The 17,785-nt window shown below is 36.5% G+C and overlaps 1 protein-coding gene across 4 annotated transcripts in view; it reads right to left on the reverse strand.

Moving 5' to 3' along the window:
• Window positions 1-17,785, reverse strand: part of plxna2 (plexin A2) — a 229,311-nt gene that overhangs the window by 60,588 nt on the left and 150,938 nt on the right. For all 4 annotated transcript variants that reach the window (XM_067372377.1, XM_067372379.1, XM_067372378.1 and 1 more), the window contains exons 10-14: window positions 16,332-16,532; window positions 14,990-15,086; window positions 14,544-14,743; window positions 7,697-7,848; window positions 2,170-2,287 (exon numbers count right to left, since the gene is read on the reverse strand). In XM_067372377.1, coding sequence (XP_067228478.1) covers window positions 2,170-2,287; window positions 7,697-7,848; window positions 14,544-14,743; window positions 14,990-15,086; window positions 16,332-16,532 — 768 coding nt within the window. The remainder of the gene's footprint in view (window positions 1-2,169; window positions 2,288-7,696; window positions 7,849-14,543; window positions 14,744-14,989; window positions 15,087-16,331; window positions 16,533-17,785) is intronic.

Raw genomic sequence — 17,785 nt, forward strand, 5'->3', positions numbered from 1 at the left:
TCACTCACTCACTCACTCACTCACTCACTCTTAATCAATCAATCACTCAATCACTCACTCACTCACTCAGTGTGTACATACAAACATACGTACATAAATATATTTAATGCCGCTAGTGGGAACAAATGACACAGCCCATCTTTCTTAATCAGCTGAAGACGATCATATTTTGAATCTGAAACCGCCTAGATGTGGGTGGCTGTTCCACAAAAGACAGCTACGTTTGTAAATAACAACTGTCCTTCATGAGTCTCATTCGCCTTCTGCTCAGCTCACAAATAAAGAGCGAACGCTACAAAGAAATGCCATTTCCAGTCTTGTCTGAGTGATGCGAGCTCATGAAAAGCATGTCTGAGGATAAATAAAAGGCTTTTAAAATGTTGTACATAAACTCTCTAGTTCCCAGTTCTCTTCCTTTATTGTACACAGGGACTGAAAATAGCAGATGGAGAAACACAGAAACAGACAGCTCCGTGTCTTAAGAAAGCACATGAAATGGCTGGTGGCCGACTTCACACGTGCATGGACTAAAAAATGAATTAACACCAATTTCCTTCTCGCTTCTCATTGTTCTACAACTGGTGGGGCTGCTCGGGGACTCCATGTTGTCCGACAACATTTGGTGGAGCATTTGAGATAACATGCTGCTTTTATATTTGACTGCAATATGAAAGCCGTACAAGACGCACACACACACACACAACACACATAAACACATACAGGAAGTAGCTGAAGCACATATTGTAATATAAACAACTCCGCTAATTAGCAGAGGCCGTTAATTGTGGTGGTATGGATAATTGTTTGCCTTATTGTGCGTGTGAATGCTGGAGTTGATTATCTATTAACCCCAGGCCGGCAGTTGGGTGTTTGAGACAGGTGCGCAGGAGTTCCCACAGGTGCTTTTCTGCGACGAGACAACATGGCAACCATCCTTCCTTTGATTCGCTTAATGGCTTTTATTGTCTCCATGTTCAATGTGCGCTCCCTGTGGTGTTTCGTGTTCATAATCACTCAATATTTTAATAACCGAAAACAAGTTCTATTATGCTGACGAGAGCTTCGCTTCTTAACGGAGGAAGCAGGGCTGCTGTTTTACCAATAATAATGACACACACAGCGGCAATCTGTAAATTAGCTAGTTTTTACAGCTTATCTAGAGTCTTTTGTGCTTGATGAGTGCATTAGTTCAATAAACACGCTTTTCTTTTAATGTCTTGGCAAATACATGTGTAAATAATGTTATTATCCACTAATTCACAACATCATTTAAGAATGTACTGAAAATGCACAAAAAACAACTTTAAAAACGACCAAATAACACAAGCTGATAAAAATGCCAAGCAAGCCATAAAAAGGTTAATTTATTGACCTTATGGCTTTTAATGACTCTAAATTTGCATGGAGAGACAGTTCTAACACATTAATGGAGTGATTTCCTAGACAACTGCATGGACAGACAGAAACTACAAATACGTAAATATATACATATAACATGCAAATATAATACTGGTTTTGTTCCAGATTTTCTTGCATTAACAAAAAAAGTAGCAAAGAGTACCAGGGTACTAATAGACTTTAAGGACATCCCGTTCTATTATAGTACCATGGTATTCTTCAAAGGAGTTTTCAAACTGGTGGTAAAAATTTAGGAACTTAGGAAATAAAGTAATTATGTGTAGTGCAATATTTTTTTTAACACATTTACTCAGTATTTGACAATATTAACATTTCATTTTTTATTCTGCTTTAAAATAAAAATGTAGATTTATTGCAAATCTGTGTTTAGTTTTGTGAGGAAAAATATTAAGTATTATATAACTAGCATATTTAGTTCAAATGGAGGACTAATGAGAGATATAGATTTTTGTAAGGCCACATGAATCTGTGCAGAAGAAAGTCTTTGTTCCTACAGCGTAGCTATTTAAACAGCTGAAGTACAGTATGTTAAGATCTGAGTCACTTCCTCTGATTTGACATTTTCGCTGAATCGCTTCTGAGAACAAAGCAATCTCAGCAAGGTTCACCTGTCTAAAGGCATAACATCATGTGACCCGTGAGTTCTCTTCAATGGACCAACTAAAGGCCAGTTTAATAAAACCAAAACAATGGCCAGTTGCACCACTGCCTCACTGCATTATTTAGATGTAGCAGAGCTCAAGGTCTTACCACAAAGGAATAGAGCTGAGAAGAGCGGGTCTGGAGCTCCGGTTTACACTCCCCTACACACAAATGGACTGGGCCGGGCTTACTGTCCTTAGGAGTTGCATCCATCTCACAAACAATTCTGAGAAAAAGAAACATACAATGTTACATTACATTTTAATCTTGACTTGAATGAAAGTCACCTAAATGAATGGATATCACCATTATCACCTCCTCATGGCTTCTGTACAGATCCCTGTCCCTAAGATTACAAAGCATAATGCTTCTGGACTTCATCCAGACTAAGAAACCAAAGCATTGGAAGTCATCTCCAGTCCTGCTGAGTGATCAGTATGCGACTCTCCCTCTCTCTCCATTGATTTCCTCTTGATCTGAATGTAATTTTTGCTTTGATTGCTTTAGCGCACACATTCCATTAGCTGAATTGACAAGACCGCCCTAAGGGAGTGCCAATGCGTAGAACACACCACACTTTTGTAGCATCAAAAAAATATGTTTCTGCAGGTTCTGCATTGCATTTGGGTGTTTCTACAACTATAGGCACTTTTGGGAAATAAACTCTCTTAAAACTGGTTTATTTAATTTATCCACTACCATAGTTGTCCACTAGTGGATATACAAACTTTTTTTTTTTTTTTGAAAGTTTCACATTTCCACCACATCTTAAATTATATGTATTGTGTTTAACGGCATTCTGTGATAGAAATTAGGGTGAGGGAAAGAACATTTTAAACATTTTTTGGGAATAAAATAGCAGACTCTTGGCTTGCTACTAGGCTAATTTCATAGCTAGCATTTTATGTATCCTTAATACACACAGTTATATTTTCACACTTTTTGCATAATTGGACAAAACTACAGCTTGGAAATAAGAAACAAAAATATTCTGTTCACAAGTGATATTTACCTTTTCTTTGTTTTCTACACACATCACAAGTCTCTTATTTCATCTCAAACTTTTCATTGACACTTGTCATCTTGGAATCCAAGTACACCAACAACTATTGGAGTAAAATAGTTTGGTAGGGTGGAAATGAAGCTAATGGAGCTGTATTTTTAAAAAATATTTTTCTTTTTTTTTTTTTAATGATTGAAATACATATTAAAGGGAATTTCTTTCTTCTGTTGAACATAAAAAGACAATGTTTTAAAGAATGTTGGTAACCAGACAGTTGAAGATAGCCATTGACTTCCATAGTATTTTTTTCCTACTATGGAAATCAATTGTTACCATCAACTGTCTGGTCTCCAACATTCTTTAAAATAGAAACTCATACAGGTTTGGAACTTGGAACTCGAGGGTGAATAAATTTTAGGGCTTTTCACACTGTGCTTAACCCCAGGTTATCGTTGGTGCGCTTAACCCTGGGTTATTGTTTACCCTGGGTAAAGGAGCCTTTCACACTTGTACTTTAGATGCAGGGTTAGCACTACTTTTTACCCGTGGTTATGAAACCCTGTTAGCACCACTTTTGCGGTGTTAACTCCGCATTGCGATGCCAAACTTGTACAGTGTGAAACAATGCGGTGTTAGAATGTTACAACTAAATGCTTAGCAACCGACAACCAATCGCATACCTTATATTCACATACTTTGGGGAGTCATTGAAAAAATGCGCAATGTATAAACAGTCGTTTCTGTGTATGATAGAATAAACGTCAAACGGCGATGGAAAACGCGACAATTGGAGTGAAGAAGAGACTGTAATTTTTACCTTTATAGTTTGAAAAGTTCACTCAGAAAAAAAAAAAAAAAAAAACCTTTGGTATTACAGTCAGCAATGTGTAATATGAGCCTTCATGTAAACAGGTCATGTGCTGTGTTTGTCCAGTCAATAAAACTAACATCGCAAATATGCAGATAAGCACTTTATCCCAGGGTTTAGGAATGTGCAGTGTGAAAAGGTAGCTTATGAATACCCAGGATTAACTGTTAACCCTGGGAATAGTATGAGCAGTGTGACACGTGAATAAATATAACCCAGGATTTGGTTTACCAGGGATTTAGAATGACCCAGGGTTAACTATTTCAAGTGTGAAAAGCCCTTTTGTTTAGATTATCACAGTTTTAAAAATAATAATATAAAAAAACTATAAAATAAAAAACAAGGGACAAGGGATGCAACAATTAGGTCTATACATAAGAAGCCTTTTTAGAAAATAGCAAATATAAACGAAGAACACATTTTAATAAAAATATCAACACCTTACATTAAAGTGCCTGAGGTTGAAGAAACACCCAAATAGGGCCACCCACATAAGCCAGTGACGCCCAGCACAAATCAATACTGTTATCATGCACTCTGATCAGAGAGCAGGTTGATGTTGCTAAATCATACGGGCTGATCAGGTATCAGCATCACGGACGGGTGGCCAGATCAAATGACAAAAAAAAAACACACAGCCACACTCACCCAGCGACTGACCCTCAAATGAAGTAAATATGAAACCGACATGAGAATTCAAATCCGACTTGAAAGTGCGGGGGCGCTACAATCAATGTTTGGTTGATATCGAGTGCTCGCATCATCAGGGATGACTGTCGGAACGCATGCAGTGCAGTCGGCGTGATTGTGGGTGTGATGTGGCATCCTGCGGTGAGTCTGACAGGCTCGGCAGACAGCGTTCGCAGCTGTTCGCAGCACACATTATGCCCTCTCAATCACAATGAGTGGAGGATTTTCACTTCTAAGGCAATTAAAGTTTGGAAGCAAGTTTCAATCATTGCAGCTTGCGTGGTGCAAGTTTGGCTTGTTAGCTTTGGAAATTAGCTGATAGATGCTGTTACTGAACCATTTTGTGGATGAAAACCACTTTTGATAGCTATTCAAAAATAGCCATGTAATACAAGTTAGTGCATATTCGGATTACATAAAGCTATGATTTCCTATCCTCTTTTAATGTCCTATATTAATGGCAAATAATCTACAGGTGTCTTAATGTTTACAACTTTTGTGCAAAATGACCAGACAGAACTGCTGAAACAGATACGCGGCTTCCTGTTTCCGTCTGTGGGTTTGATGGGGTCCAATGGCGCATTCTCCATTTCCTCATGACACCCCTTCGCCGCACCATACAAATGAATCCACTCCCACTCGGCTCGGCTTCGTCCCGCTCGGATTAAACTGCTGTCAGAAGAGAGAAGGGCTGACAAATCTCCCTCCTACAGCCGGCAGCACGCCGCGCATTTCAATTACCACACGTTCCCCCCCTCGCTCCGTCTGTCCCCGCCTCAGCAGCAGTGAGAGGCGCTGTGGAGACATACTCCACCTGAACGCAGAAACTATGCGCTATTTATATCCCCTTATAACATGATGGCGTAAATGTTTGAAAGCCAAACGTTCAGAAATCCTGTCTACACTAAGGCCAGGGATAGTTTTAAAGGGTTAGTTCACCCAAATATTTAAATTCTGTCATTAATTACTCGCACTCATGTCGTTCCACACCCGTAAGACCTTCATTCATCTTCAGAACACAAATTAAGAAATTTTTGACGAAATCCGATGGCTCAGTGAGGCCTCCATTGACAGCAAGATAATTTACACTTTCAGAAGCCCACAAAGCTAATAAAGACATATTTAAAACAGTTCATGTGAGTACAGCGGTTCTACCTTAATATTATAAACCGACAAGAATACTTATTGTGCGCTAAAAAAAAACAAACACACTGCTTTGAAGCTTTATGAATTTGTTGTTTCGAATAAGTGGTTCGGATTGCGTGTCAAACTGCCAAGCAGCTGAAATAACGTGACTTTGGTGCTCCGAACCACTGATTCGAAACAAAAGATTCATAAAGCTTCAAAGCAGTGTTTTTTCATCACTTTACAATATTAAGGTTGAACCACTGTAGTCACATGAACTGTCTTTAGTACCTTTCTGGGCATTGAAAGTGTAAATTAACTTGCTGGCAATAGAGGCCTCACTGAGCCATCGCATTTCATCAAAAATATTTTAATTTGTTGTTCTGAAGATGAACGAAGGTCTAACAGGTGTGGAACGACATGAGTAATTAATTACATTATTTTCATTTTTGGGTGAACTAACCCTTTAATGCCACTTGAATTGTACATGTTATGATTACATAAACCTGTACTCCCCTTGGGTTTTAATACCATGATTGTATAAAAATGTAATTGTTACATTTGTATTTGACTAATTTTGGGTACTTGAGTGTTTTTTCTTGGTTATTGAGCCTACATAAGTTATTTTGTCCAGTAGGGAACCAGTGAGCTCCCCTTTTTGTTTTGGGGTTGTTACAATTTCATTGTATTCTGTTAAAATGGACATGGTGCATAGTGTCGTATATTTCTATCAAGGATAAAAATGGGTAGATACAGTGTCCTAGTAACACATTGCTCACAGTTACGCTTCAGTTCTGAGATGTACTGTTGAGTGAAAGACAGAAGAGTGAGGACAGAGAGAAACACAGATAAGCAGAAATGCAAGTTTAATATTGTGTAAAGAAAAACAAAGAGTACTATATACATCCCTTCTGATTTAAAGTAGATTTTTTAATGTTAATATACATTCTAACATACTATCGCGGTCGAATATGCAGAGACAACGACAACTAAATAATTTGTAGGTTGACTTTTTCAAAGTGTAAACAGTGTGACACTTTAAAAACATCACTGTTTGTTTAAGAATTTCGACCAGCCTGACACAGCAACAGCTCAACCAATGGTGTGAGATTGGGGTGGGGCTATCTGTTTGTCTGACCAATCAAAGATGAGGGCAAGTTCAGGGAAACATGTTTGAAAACATTTCTGCAATGCTGTGTTGCTAGTGGGCAGAAATTACACATTTCACCATTTAACCCAATGTTTTTTTGTTTTGTTTTTTTTATAAAATGGTTGACGAAAAAAGCTGAATACAGACATTTTCTGCATGTCCAAGTAAAAACTACTACTACAAATCATCACATTTCAGCACTTCTAGCCCAATTTTCCCCCCAGGAGGTATGATACTAATGACAAAATCCTGGCTTAAGGATATTTACAGATAGGGTTAATGACACAACCACAAGGGAAAACAACACAAACAGATGCTGAAGAATGGGACCTACTCCAGGCAGAGATCAACCCAGGTCTGTTTGGACTCTAATTAGGGCTTGTTTCTGCTTCACAAGAGCCCTGGTCACTGCTGACAACCAGCCCTTCAGATAGAAATGTTTTCCTGCTGTTGTTAAGATGTTTCTGTCAGATAAGTCAAACTCAGTAGAGCATAAAGGAGAGGGCTGTGACCAACCCTGCTTTTTAAACTTAGTCCTGATTGGCCGCTTAAAGCTTGTGACATCAAAGCCATGCTCACTGGATCCTGTATGTGTTTAATGGACTCTTCCCACTGTGCTTTAAAGTGATCTGGATGAAAACCCAAGGAGTTTTTTTCTTCTCGTGAAACAGCTTCTCAGTATGTGTAACGTAGGACATTATCTTTTCCAACTCCTGCTATTTTAAGAAAGATTAAAGATAAGCTAAACTAGTTTCGCAGCATGAATTCATTGGAGTTTTAAAGCTCCGTAGTCACTCACTGTTCAGCGATGATGTAGCCGTTCTCCTGCGGGGTGCATTGGACTCCTGCTACCTGCACATTGTTGACCATGTCTGAGAAGGACAGCCCCAGGTTCACACCACGGATGGTCACTCTGGTGCCCCCTTCTGGTGGTCCTGCCACTGGGGTTACCTAAAAACAAGAGAGGTAGACTCAGTTATTGATTCAGTAATTAATAATTCAGTAAATCTTTTTGTAAAACCTTGAATAATTTGCAATCAATTTAAAATATATTATACTTTGAAAAGTTTGGGGTCGTTATGTTTTTGAAAGAGGTCTCTTATGCTCACTAACTCTGCATTTATTGTATCAGAAAATAAAGTAAAATAGTAATATTGTGAAATATTACAGTTTAAAAGAATAGTGTAACTTATTTCTGTGATGTCAAAGCTGAATTACTCTAGTCTTCAGAGTCACATGATCCTTCAGAAATCATTCTAATTTGCTGATTTGGAGCACACAAAAAACTTTATTTTTATTATCAATGTTGAAACCAGTTGTGTTGTTTTATATTTTTGTGGAAACCATGATACATTTTTTTCAGCATTCTGAATAGAAAGTTCAACAGCATAATTTGAAATAGAAATCATGTATTTACTGTCATTTTTATCAATTTAATGCGTCCCTGCTGAATACAAGTATTCATTTCTTACTGACCCCTTTTGAATGCTACAGAATATATTATATTATTTTAAACAACATTTGACCCCAATGACTTTTATTATTTGAAAAGAAGGGGAAAATAAATTTTTCAAAATATCTTTTCTGTTTCCTAAAGAAAGCCATAAAAGTTTAGAATGACATAAGGGTTAGTAAATGATTACATAATTTTCATTTTTGGGTGAACAATCCCTTTAAACATTGAACATTTGAAATATCTGATGACAGAATCTGGTCTGCAAATGAACCTTTTAAAAGGTTTCCTTTTAATGATAATTGTTCCTTGCATTGTGTTTCACTTTAATAGCACAGAATTAGATATCAGTAAAACTCATTGTGACAACTTCCTAACCTATTAAAGTTGCATAGTACATTAAAATTCTCCAGTCAAGACTGCAGCAGATCTGCATGCTGTTGCCACAGGCAATAAATCTAACATGAGGCCATTTTAGCCCTCGGAGCAGCCCACCCTCTCATAAAATACAATATGGCCACTCAGCGTGACCTTGGCTCTTGGTGCCAAAAAGCCTTCTGTGCTGTTAAAGCCCAAGAGAAGCTCAGTCCTGGACCCTCTCCAGATCCAAATATCACAGAGAGAGAGACAGACAGAAAGACAGAGAGAGAGAGAGAGAGAGGGTGACACACAGATCAGAAAGCCACATGCACAGTATAGCCACTACATACACAATCAATAAACCATTTGTGTGCAGTCATGTGGAAGTAAAACTAACATGATCAAAGTAAGAGCATCTTCTAAAGGTGCCTGTTTACTGATCTGAGACCAGTGCGGTGCGGGAAGTGAACTAGATCCTGCAGTCACTCAACGGGAGCTGCGTATCAATGGGAGTTTAGTGGACATTAATTGGTAGGATGTAAATAAGTGCGTCACTAGAGAACCTTAGGGTGGAAGTATATGAATCTTTTATTGCTTCTTAGGAACATAGGACTGGAACCGAAAACATCCATAAACAAGGGCGGAAAGAGAGAATGGAATGCTAAACATATCCATATTGGCCCGAGTAAGCATCAAACTGACTATCTAAACTAACTACAGAAAATGACCTAAACTGCTAAAATAATGCATGAAATATCATAACACATACTGTTTTTGACAAAAGACAGTATTAATGCACTATAAAGTATGATTTTTAATGTTTCAAATACATAATTTCACAAAAAAAAACAAACACATTTTACATTTTGACAAACAAAAGCCTGAATGCAAAAATAAAAATGCAAAAATAAAATAAAATAAAATATTATAAAATTTATATTTGTTGAAATTATATTAAAATTATAATTTATAATATTTTATAAAATGAATTAAATCATATATATATATATATATATATATATATATATATATATATATATATATATATATATATATATATATATATATATATATATATATATATATATATATATATATATATATATATATATATATATATATATATATATATATATATATACACACACATACTGTAATATACACTGCATAACTATTCAGTTCCAAGCCTATTCACATCGACTTTACAGATTATATAGACATATCCTTACAGAATACACTACAGCTGCTTTCATCTGTAGATAAAATCTCATCAGCTCATGTGATAATAGTCTGGGCGTCAGATTCCAGCTTCACCCCGAGCGTGATGCTGTTCTGACTGGCCATTACAGACATCAAATGGGCTTTATTCATGGAGCATAAATATCTCTCGCATTGACTCAATACTTCAAAGTGTCTTCCGCCCACTCTGAGGTGAAAGCGCTGCCTTGTTTGACCCAGCAGACGGCCTCCTTCGGCGCAGAGTTACTGGTTCCAGAGCTACAATTTGTGCCCGACTGCAATTTCACCCTCATTACAAGAGTGACTGTCTGGATTCCAGCCTCAGAATGAGAATGTAGACATTTTGAGAAGATCTTCAGAGTTCTCACGGGTTGTTTGGCTTTGAGTTATACAGACACATGCACACAGATACACTTCCAGCCATAGGCCAGTGTCATGTCTTGAGAGTGTTTCATGGACAAACAGGGAGTGTCTTCATTCTTAATGCATGCTTTTTTAAAGCAGAAGCCCTGCCTGGATGCCACTTACTCAACATGCGCTAGGGCTTTGTGATCTCCTCGCAGGTAAAAACTGATGTTGTGTGCTGCACATGGTTTGGAATGGGTCTTTCACTAAGTAATGAAGATATGCTAATGCTTAACACCAGCACGTTCGAGTCTAACCGGGGATGAATATCCTGTCCTCAGAGGGTTTTCACGCACTCAATTGCTGCGTATAATTAGGAAGCTGTAATGAAAGTGTGCAGCAGGAGGACGAAAGGTGTGATTTGTTACTGGAATTGGAGTCTTTTCAGCTGATTCAAGCACGTCCCAAATTCACACTGAGACGCAATTTATGGGCTTGATAAAACTCAGCTTATGACTTGTTTCTTGCTGCATAAACTGCACACTAAACACTTTATTTGCTCTTAAATGTCCCATGGTTGGCTGCGATAAAGACTGAAAGGGGTGGAAAAAAGAAAAAAGAACCTTGGTTTTGAACTTCGTCCAAGCAAGCGAGTGTTTAAGCAAGGAAAGAAAGAAACAAGGGACTTGAAAGTGGTGCATCCAGTTTAAAATTGGAGTTTGTGGTTGAGTGATTCGAGCTGAATGCTCTTCTGTAAATAGACATGTGACTTTGTGGAAAGGCTGTGTCGTACTAGACAAGCGTTGTAGCTCTGATGGGAGAGAAGGTTCTATCAGGCTCAATATCATTTATTTATGACCGTGGACAATCTCTCTCGTTGTCAGTGTCGGGGTATGTGTACTTGTGTGTATGTGTATTTAGGACATTATTTCCTGAGGCTTTGGTTCATGTTTTGAAACAAATTCATGGCTGTTTGCAACTGCATTTAAGTGCCTTGAGACATTTACTGACCGGGTGATCTTGAATGTGTGTCTGTTTGTACAAAAAAACTATTAAACATTAATTTAAAAAAAGATATATATACATTTTAAATTTAAAAAAATGTGTGTGTATTTTATATTATATATATATATATATATATATATATATATATATATATATATATATATATATATATATATATATATATATATATATATATATATATATATATATATAGTCATTTTTTACAAGATGGACAAAATTTGTCACCAAAAAAGTCATTCAGTTTAACCAAAATTTTCATGACCATGTGGTCCTTTGCAGGTGTCTGAATGATGTCACATCCTGTCACATGATATTGGCTGCATGACTTGATCCAAAATGGTCCCTTTATATTGGTTACTCCAAATGACATCAATTAAATTTTTTCTGGACATTCTTTCTCATAACAAAGCAATGACTTCTACACAATTTTAATTCCATTTTGTACTATGTTGATATACAATGTTATGTAATCATGCCAGAATAAAAAAAATATACATTTAATACATTTTAAGATATTTTAATCACAAATGAAATGGCTGTATTGGCCTTTCGACGGTTAAACAGAATGACCTTTTGACACTTCAAAATCTTTAAAATACCTTTATATGTGCAAAATATAATTAAAACCTTTTGGATTCAATAAAAGAGATCTAGTTGTACACTACCTTACATTCAAATATATATTACATATCTTTGTTTTTTATTACTATTAAGGCCTTTGAACAAAAAAATGACCCGTCATGGCACTGATCCATTTATATATAAAAAACAAACAAATAAACAAACAAAAAAACTCTTATAATAATCAATCACTTATAAACAAAACAGCAATACTAATATAAAACTGCATTTAAAGTCCAAAGTTCAAAAAGTTTTTCATGGCTGATCCGAGATCAGTTCTGTGAAGCACGAACTGACACCAACCTTTCCGTGACTGAGCTACTAAGGAGAGGCTCAGAGACCATCTGAAGCAAAGAGCCATGTCAAGACCAGCTTCAAGTGCCTGACTTTCCTCCACATTCATTTGATGCTGAACCCTCGGCTTTCACTGAGGACTTAAGCCTCATTAATATTAATAAGTCTTTAGAGGAGGGATAGAGTGCTGCTTAATAGAAGCGTTAATCATTTATGACTGTCATTTTCTTGTAGGCAGATCTCGCTAATGTCTATGTATTTGCACAAATCAGCTTACGAATGTCTACATTCAGACAAAAACAGGAAAAATAACAACTGAATTAAGAACTAAAGATAATCACAGAAACGACTGATCTAGAAGACATTTTTACATTTATGTGCGTTAGTGAGACTGAGAGGAGAGAAAATGGAAATGAACAACTTGGCGAGAACAGATTAAAAATGAATGAATTAAAAGTATTCATACTAATTTGCTTTGAAAGAATTGCTCCACTGCTTTGTAATGTGGTCTTGGAAAAATGTGGGTTTGAAACAGTTAAATTTTTTTGTTCCATTTGGGGTTTTTAACCTTTAATTAGGAACACTATGGTACAAAATAAAATAAAATAAAATAAAATAAATAAAATAAAATAAAATAAAAAATAAAATAAAATAAAATAAAAAAAAATAAAATAATAAATGCAGTGCTATTTAGCAAAAAAATACATAAATTACCAAATTATCATTAATTACAATACATATCTTTTAAAGTATAACTTAAATTTTGCAACAAACATACACATACACTCACATGCCAAAATGCATATTCATACCTCCATACCTGAAACAAAGGCCAAATAAAAGGATGTGTATGCTTCAATGCACTAATAATGCTATTTTTTTAACACTTTCCGTCAACAAAACCGAAGCCATCCATCACATAGCTCTTAACCTTAATTTGCCCATTCATCCTAAATGAAAACAGACAACAGCAAGTCATAACCCTTACTTTTTAATTGGTTTGTATGCACATGGGGCAACAGCTTGTAATATGCAGACTGCAAACAGCCACATGAATCAATGAGTTCCATGAATCAGGTACTTTAAACACTGGGCACTGGTGCGTTACCTAAACTAATTAAACACCATGTCTTCCCTCAGTCTCCCAGCGAACACACACACACACACACCTCTCACAGTATGCCATCAACATTCTAACATTGTGTTAATTACTAGAAAACGTGAGATATTGGCAGCTAGAGTGAGTATGACTGACGATGAGAGTGACAGAGAAGCTGAGACAGAGAGAGAGCAAGATATTACTCACGATACACACAGCTCACCTTTCTCTGAGAGTCTATGAATAGCAGCATCAATAAAGAGCTCAGTCAGACTACAGAGCAGAAAGATGAGCTGACCGAGAGTCTTCCACATAACTCTCTGTGTGCGTGTGTGTTGATTTGTCTGAGTTATGAATCATGCTGAATATACATTAGATATATTTGAGATGTACACTTTCAGCCTAAAAGCATCCCCATTTTAAAAAATATATAAAAAGATATAAAAAAATAAAATAAAATGTACCAGTGAGGTTCATTCTCGTGTAATGCAGCACATTTGAGCTTCCGCAAGAGGTTTGTTCTCACGCGTCAAGCAAGTTCGGTTGAGATTCTGTTTATGTTCGCTGATCAATGTTTATATGTGAATAAAAGCCTGAATTAATTCTGTTCATCATATAAAGCGATCGAGTCTCTTCAGAAAATTTGAACTAAACCACTCAATTCAGATGGATCACCATCTCTTTATGAACTTTTTGAAGCATCAAAGTGTCAGTTGCATAGCTATTTATGAAGGGACAGAAAGCTCTCTGATTTCATTAAAAAGATCTTCATTTGTGTTACAAAGATGAACGAAAGTCTTATGGGTTTGGAACGACATGAGGGTGAGTAATTAATGACAGAATTTTATTTTTTGGTGAACTAACCCTTTAATTTCTTATTGACCTCAAACTTTTCAACTGTAGTTTACATATAGATGGATATACCAATGTAAGTGTCCCATTTCACTGAATGAAACTTGAAAAACATACATCTGCGTGCATCATATATGTTAAGAAAAATACATGTAATGCAAATGTATGTCTGGAACAATTCATTTTGATTGGTCAATTTGGCAATCAGCAGTCAAATGACCAGCTGACTCTACATTAGCTTACCTATGCATATTATGTATATTTCTGCCACGTGGGACCCAAATTAAATCATGCATGATGACAGAAAAACAGATAGACACCTGATTGTTCTTGACTGTGAATGTATATGTGACCCACCTCAGTGATTCGAGGGTTGGTGCACTTCACGTTTGTGCTGGCGAGGTGTAGCCAGCGGCTGGTATAGGGGTTGGACATGGGACAGTGCTGGCGTAGGGTACAGCGGCCCTCCATACTGCACCAGCCACACTGGAACTTCCTCTCGGCCTTCAAACACACGCCACAGCTGTCCCTCTGAGCACCACACTTATACAGATTCACTGTGGGATACAGGTGGAAATTACTGAAGGGTTTTTTGAATAAACGATGCACTATTCCACAATTCCCTATACACTTCAATATGAGATTTAATTTGCTGTGAAAAAAATGGTGTTTCAAGCTTTTATAAAGTTTTCTGGAGACTTGGTTGACCTATCTGATTTTTTAGGACAGCTATTGATCATAAACATCCCAAGCTCAGCATAACCATGATGCTTTTTCATTTTCATAGGTTATTTATGCATTACCTTTGATGTTCTCAGGATTGTCAATGATGAAATTTCCATTCCACACCACTGAGAAATCCACTGGCAGTTCACTAATTCTCATCCCTTCATACAGATACTGCAGAGAGACAGAGAGATGGGAAGAGGTTACAACATTTTCCTGACAGTGCAAAAGCTGAGATAATGTAAAGTTTATGATTTTTTTTTTATTTTATTGGATTTTGTCTTCGCTGTGTCAATTATTGATTACAACATGCAGCCAAGAAGTGAATGAATAAATGGCAGAGTGTACAAGAAAGTGAAGCAAATAACATGAGAAAGACAGAGAGAAAGAGAGATGACTGACTGACTGACTGTATTAGTGCTCTTATTGAGTTACTCCAGACTTGCATCATGAGTCTGAGGAATAAGGAAGACTTTCAACACTCCTATTTTCTACAGCTTGGACACTGAGTTCCAACCGCCTTCATCTCTACTTACAAAGTGTGTGTGTTCATTTGAAAGAGAATAACAAAAACTGTGAGAAAGGAGGAGGTAAAAAGGTAAAATATACCTTAAGATATACCACATCCATTTCATGATTATATCAGTTATACCATCACAAAGCAGGTAACCAGAGCTTAACTAGCTATAAACTGTGCTTTTCTGGATCTCAGTCTAGCTTTATTTATAGCTCAGATGATTTTAGTTACGTTTAATTTAAGTTTCAAATTCGTGTCAGAGGTTTTTCCTTAGGAGAAACAAATAGTGTATGTTAAAGAGTAGTTAAGATTATTTAGGTATTGAACGAATCCGATGAGAAATGTTTGAGTGCAAATTGAGATCTCTGACTTAATATGGCAAATATGAGACATTGTTGAGATCTCTTCTGAAACTTAGAAGTTTTTCTTAGAGCTAAAATAATGTAGTTATCATAGCTCAGTTTATGTAATCTTGAAAAAAAAAATGATGAGAAATGCTTGAGTTTAAATTGAGAGCTCTAAATTTCGTTTGCAGACTTTATATATTGGAAAATTTGAATAGTTTGAGATATTCAGACACAAAAGTTTTTTCTCAAGATTAACAAAATCTGAGAGTCAGGAGACTTAATGGGATAGTTCACCCAAAAATAAAATAATAATTTTTGCTTGGTTACAAACATTCTTTCATAAATCTTCCTTTGTGTTCAGCAGAACAAAGAAATTTATACAGGTTTGGAACAACTTGAGGGTGAGTAAATGATTTCATTTTTGGGTGAACAATCCCTTTTAGCAAATCTCAAATTGCTTTCAATGCAATCTCAATGCTGTCTAGGAGGAACAACTGAGATATCTTATTGTGATTTTTCTTTCCCATGAGTACATATGCACAGTCAAACACATACCGAGCTGTTCTGGCACTGTACGCTGGAGCTGTTGAATCTGAGCGCTGTGACTCTGTGACTGACTCCTTGTATGTGTAACACACACTCGTAGCCACGTTGACCCGACTGGGGTTGGGGAAGGTTTCGGGCTTTCAGGGTGATGGGCTTCACTTCCCCTGCCGGGATGAGGATCTCCTCAGAACGGACCAGTTGAGGACAGTCCTAAAGGAGTGAAGGGAGCAAAAGGTGAACAGGGAGTCAAAACAAACACATAAAAACCTAACATAACATAGTGATAGGCGATTTCAAAACATGACAAAAAAAAAACTCTGTGGAAATATGCGTATTGCAAGCATGTAGTCCTGTAGGAAAATAATAAAATAAAATAAAATAAAAAATATGTGAAAGTTACTTTTGAATGTGCATTTTTGAAAAGTAACATGGGAATGTTACTTTTGAATATTACTTTTTGAATATTCTAGCCTTAAGTAGGCTAGAATAATAATAATGATATCCAATACCACACACACAAACTTATACGAACAGATATTTACCAAACTAAATGTGAAAATGTAAATGTAAATGTAAACTTCTAATGTTTTGTTATAAAGCTAAACATAATTACTGTGAAATCAGAAACGGCCAGAAATATACTCTATGCAAATATGCAAGCGCATTGCAGGCATAAAGTCCTGTTGTAAAATAAAATAAATAAAATAAAATAAAATAAAATAAAATAAAATAAAATAAAATAAAATAAAATAAAATAAAATAAAATAAAATATCTGAATGTTACTTTTGAATGTTACTTTTCTCTGAAGCAGGCTAGTATAATAATTAAGATAACGTTAACAATAATAACATTTTTGTGCTAATGTTTTGAGAACATTATTAGAAGAACGTTTGTTTATAACTTTGAGAACCTCGCCAGGACATTAGTTCTGAGAACATTCCCTGTTGGAATGGATAACTTCTAAGACAGCAATATTCTCCCTAAAGTATAAGTTTAAAAATACACACAAAGGTTCACAAACACATATGTTCACAAACATACACTTACAAACATGCGAGCTTGCACACACAAAAATGCAAATAGATGTGTACACACACACACACACACACACACACACACACACACACACACACACACACACACACACACACACACACACACACACACACACACACACACACACACACACACACACACACACACACACACCATGATTGATCATGCAGCTTAAGGAGGTTTTGTCTGCTTGTGTGTTTATTTTGTGCATATGGCTGTGTGTGAATAAATGGGAAGCCTGTGTGTGCTGTGAGAGAGAATATTCCGGATATCGACTGCTAATTGCTCGCTGTGAGAGGGTGAGCAAGTGTGTTTACCACCTGACAGGGTGTAATGTAGCACATTGATCAGCTGAACACCTGCAAATGCACACACACACATGCACACACAGTCTCTAGCGAGGTGA

The sequence above is a fragment of the Chanodichthys erythropterus genome, chromosome 20 (genome assembly GCF_024489055.1).
Source record: "Chanodichthys erythropterus isolate Z2021 chromosome 20, ASM2448905v1, whole genome shotgun sequence".
NCBI lineage: Eukaryota > Metazoa > Chordata > Actinopteri > Cypriniformes > Xenocyprididae > Chanodichthys > Chanodichthys erythropterus.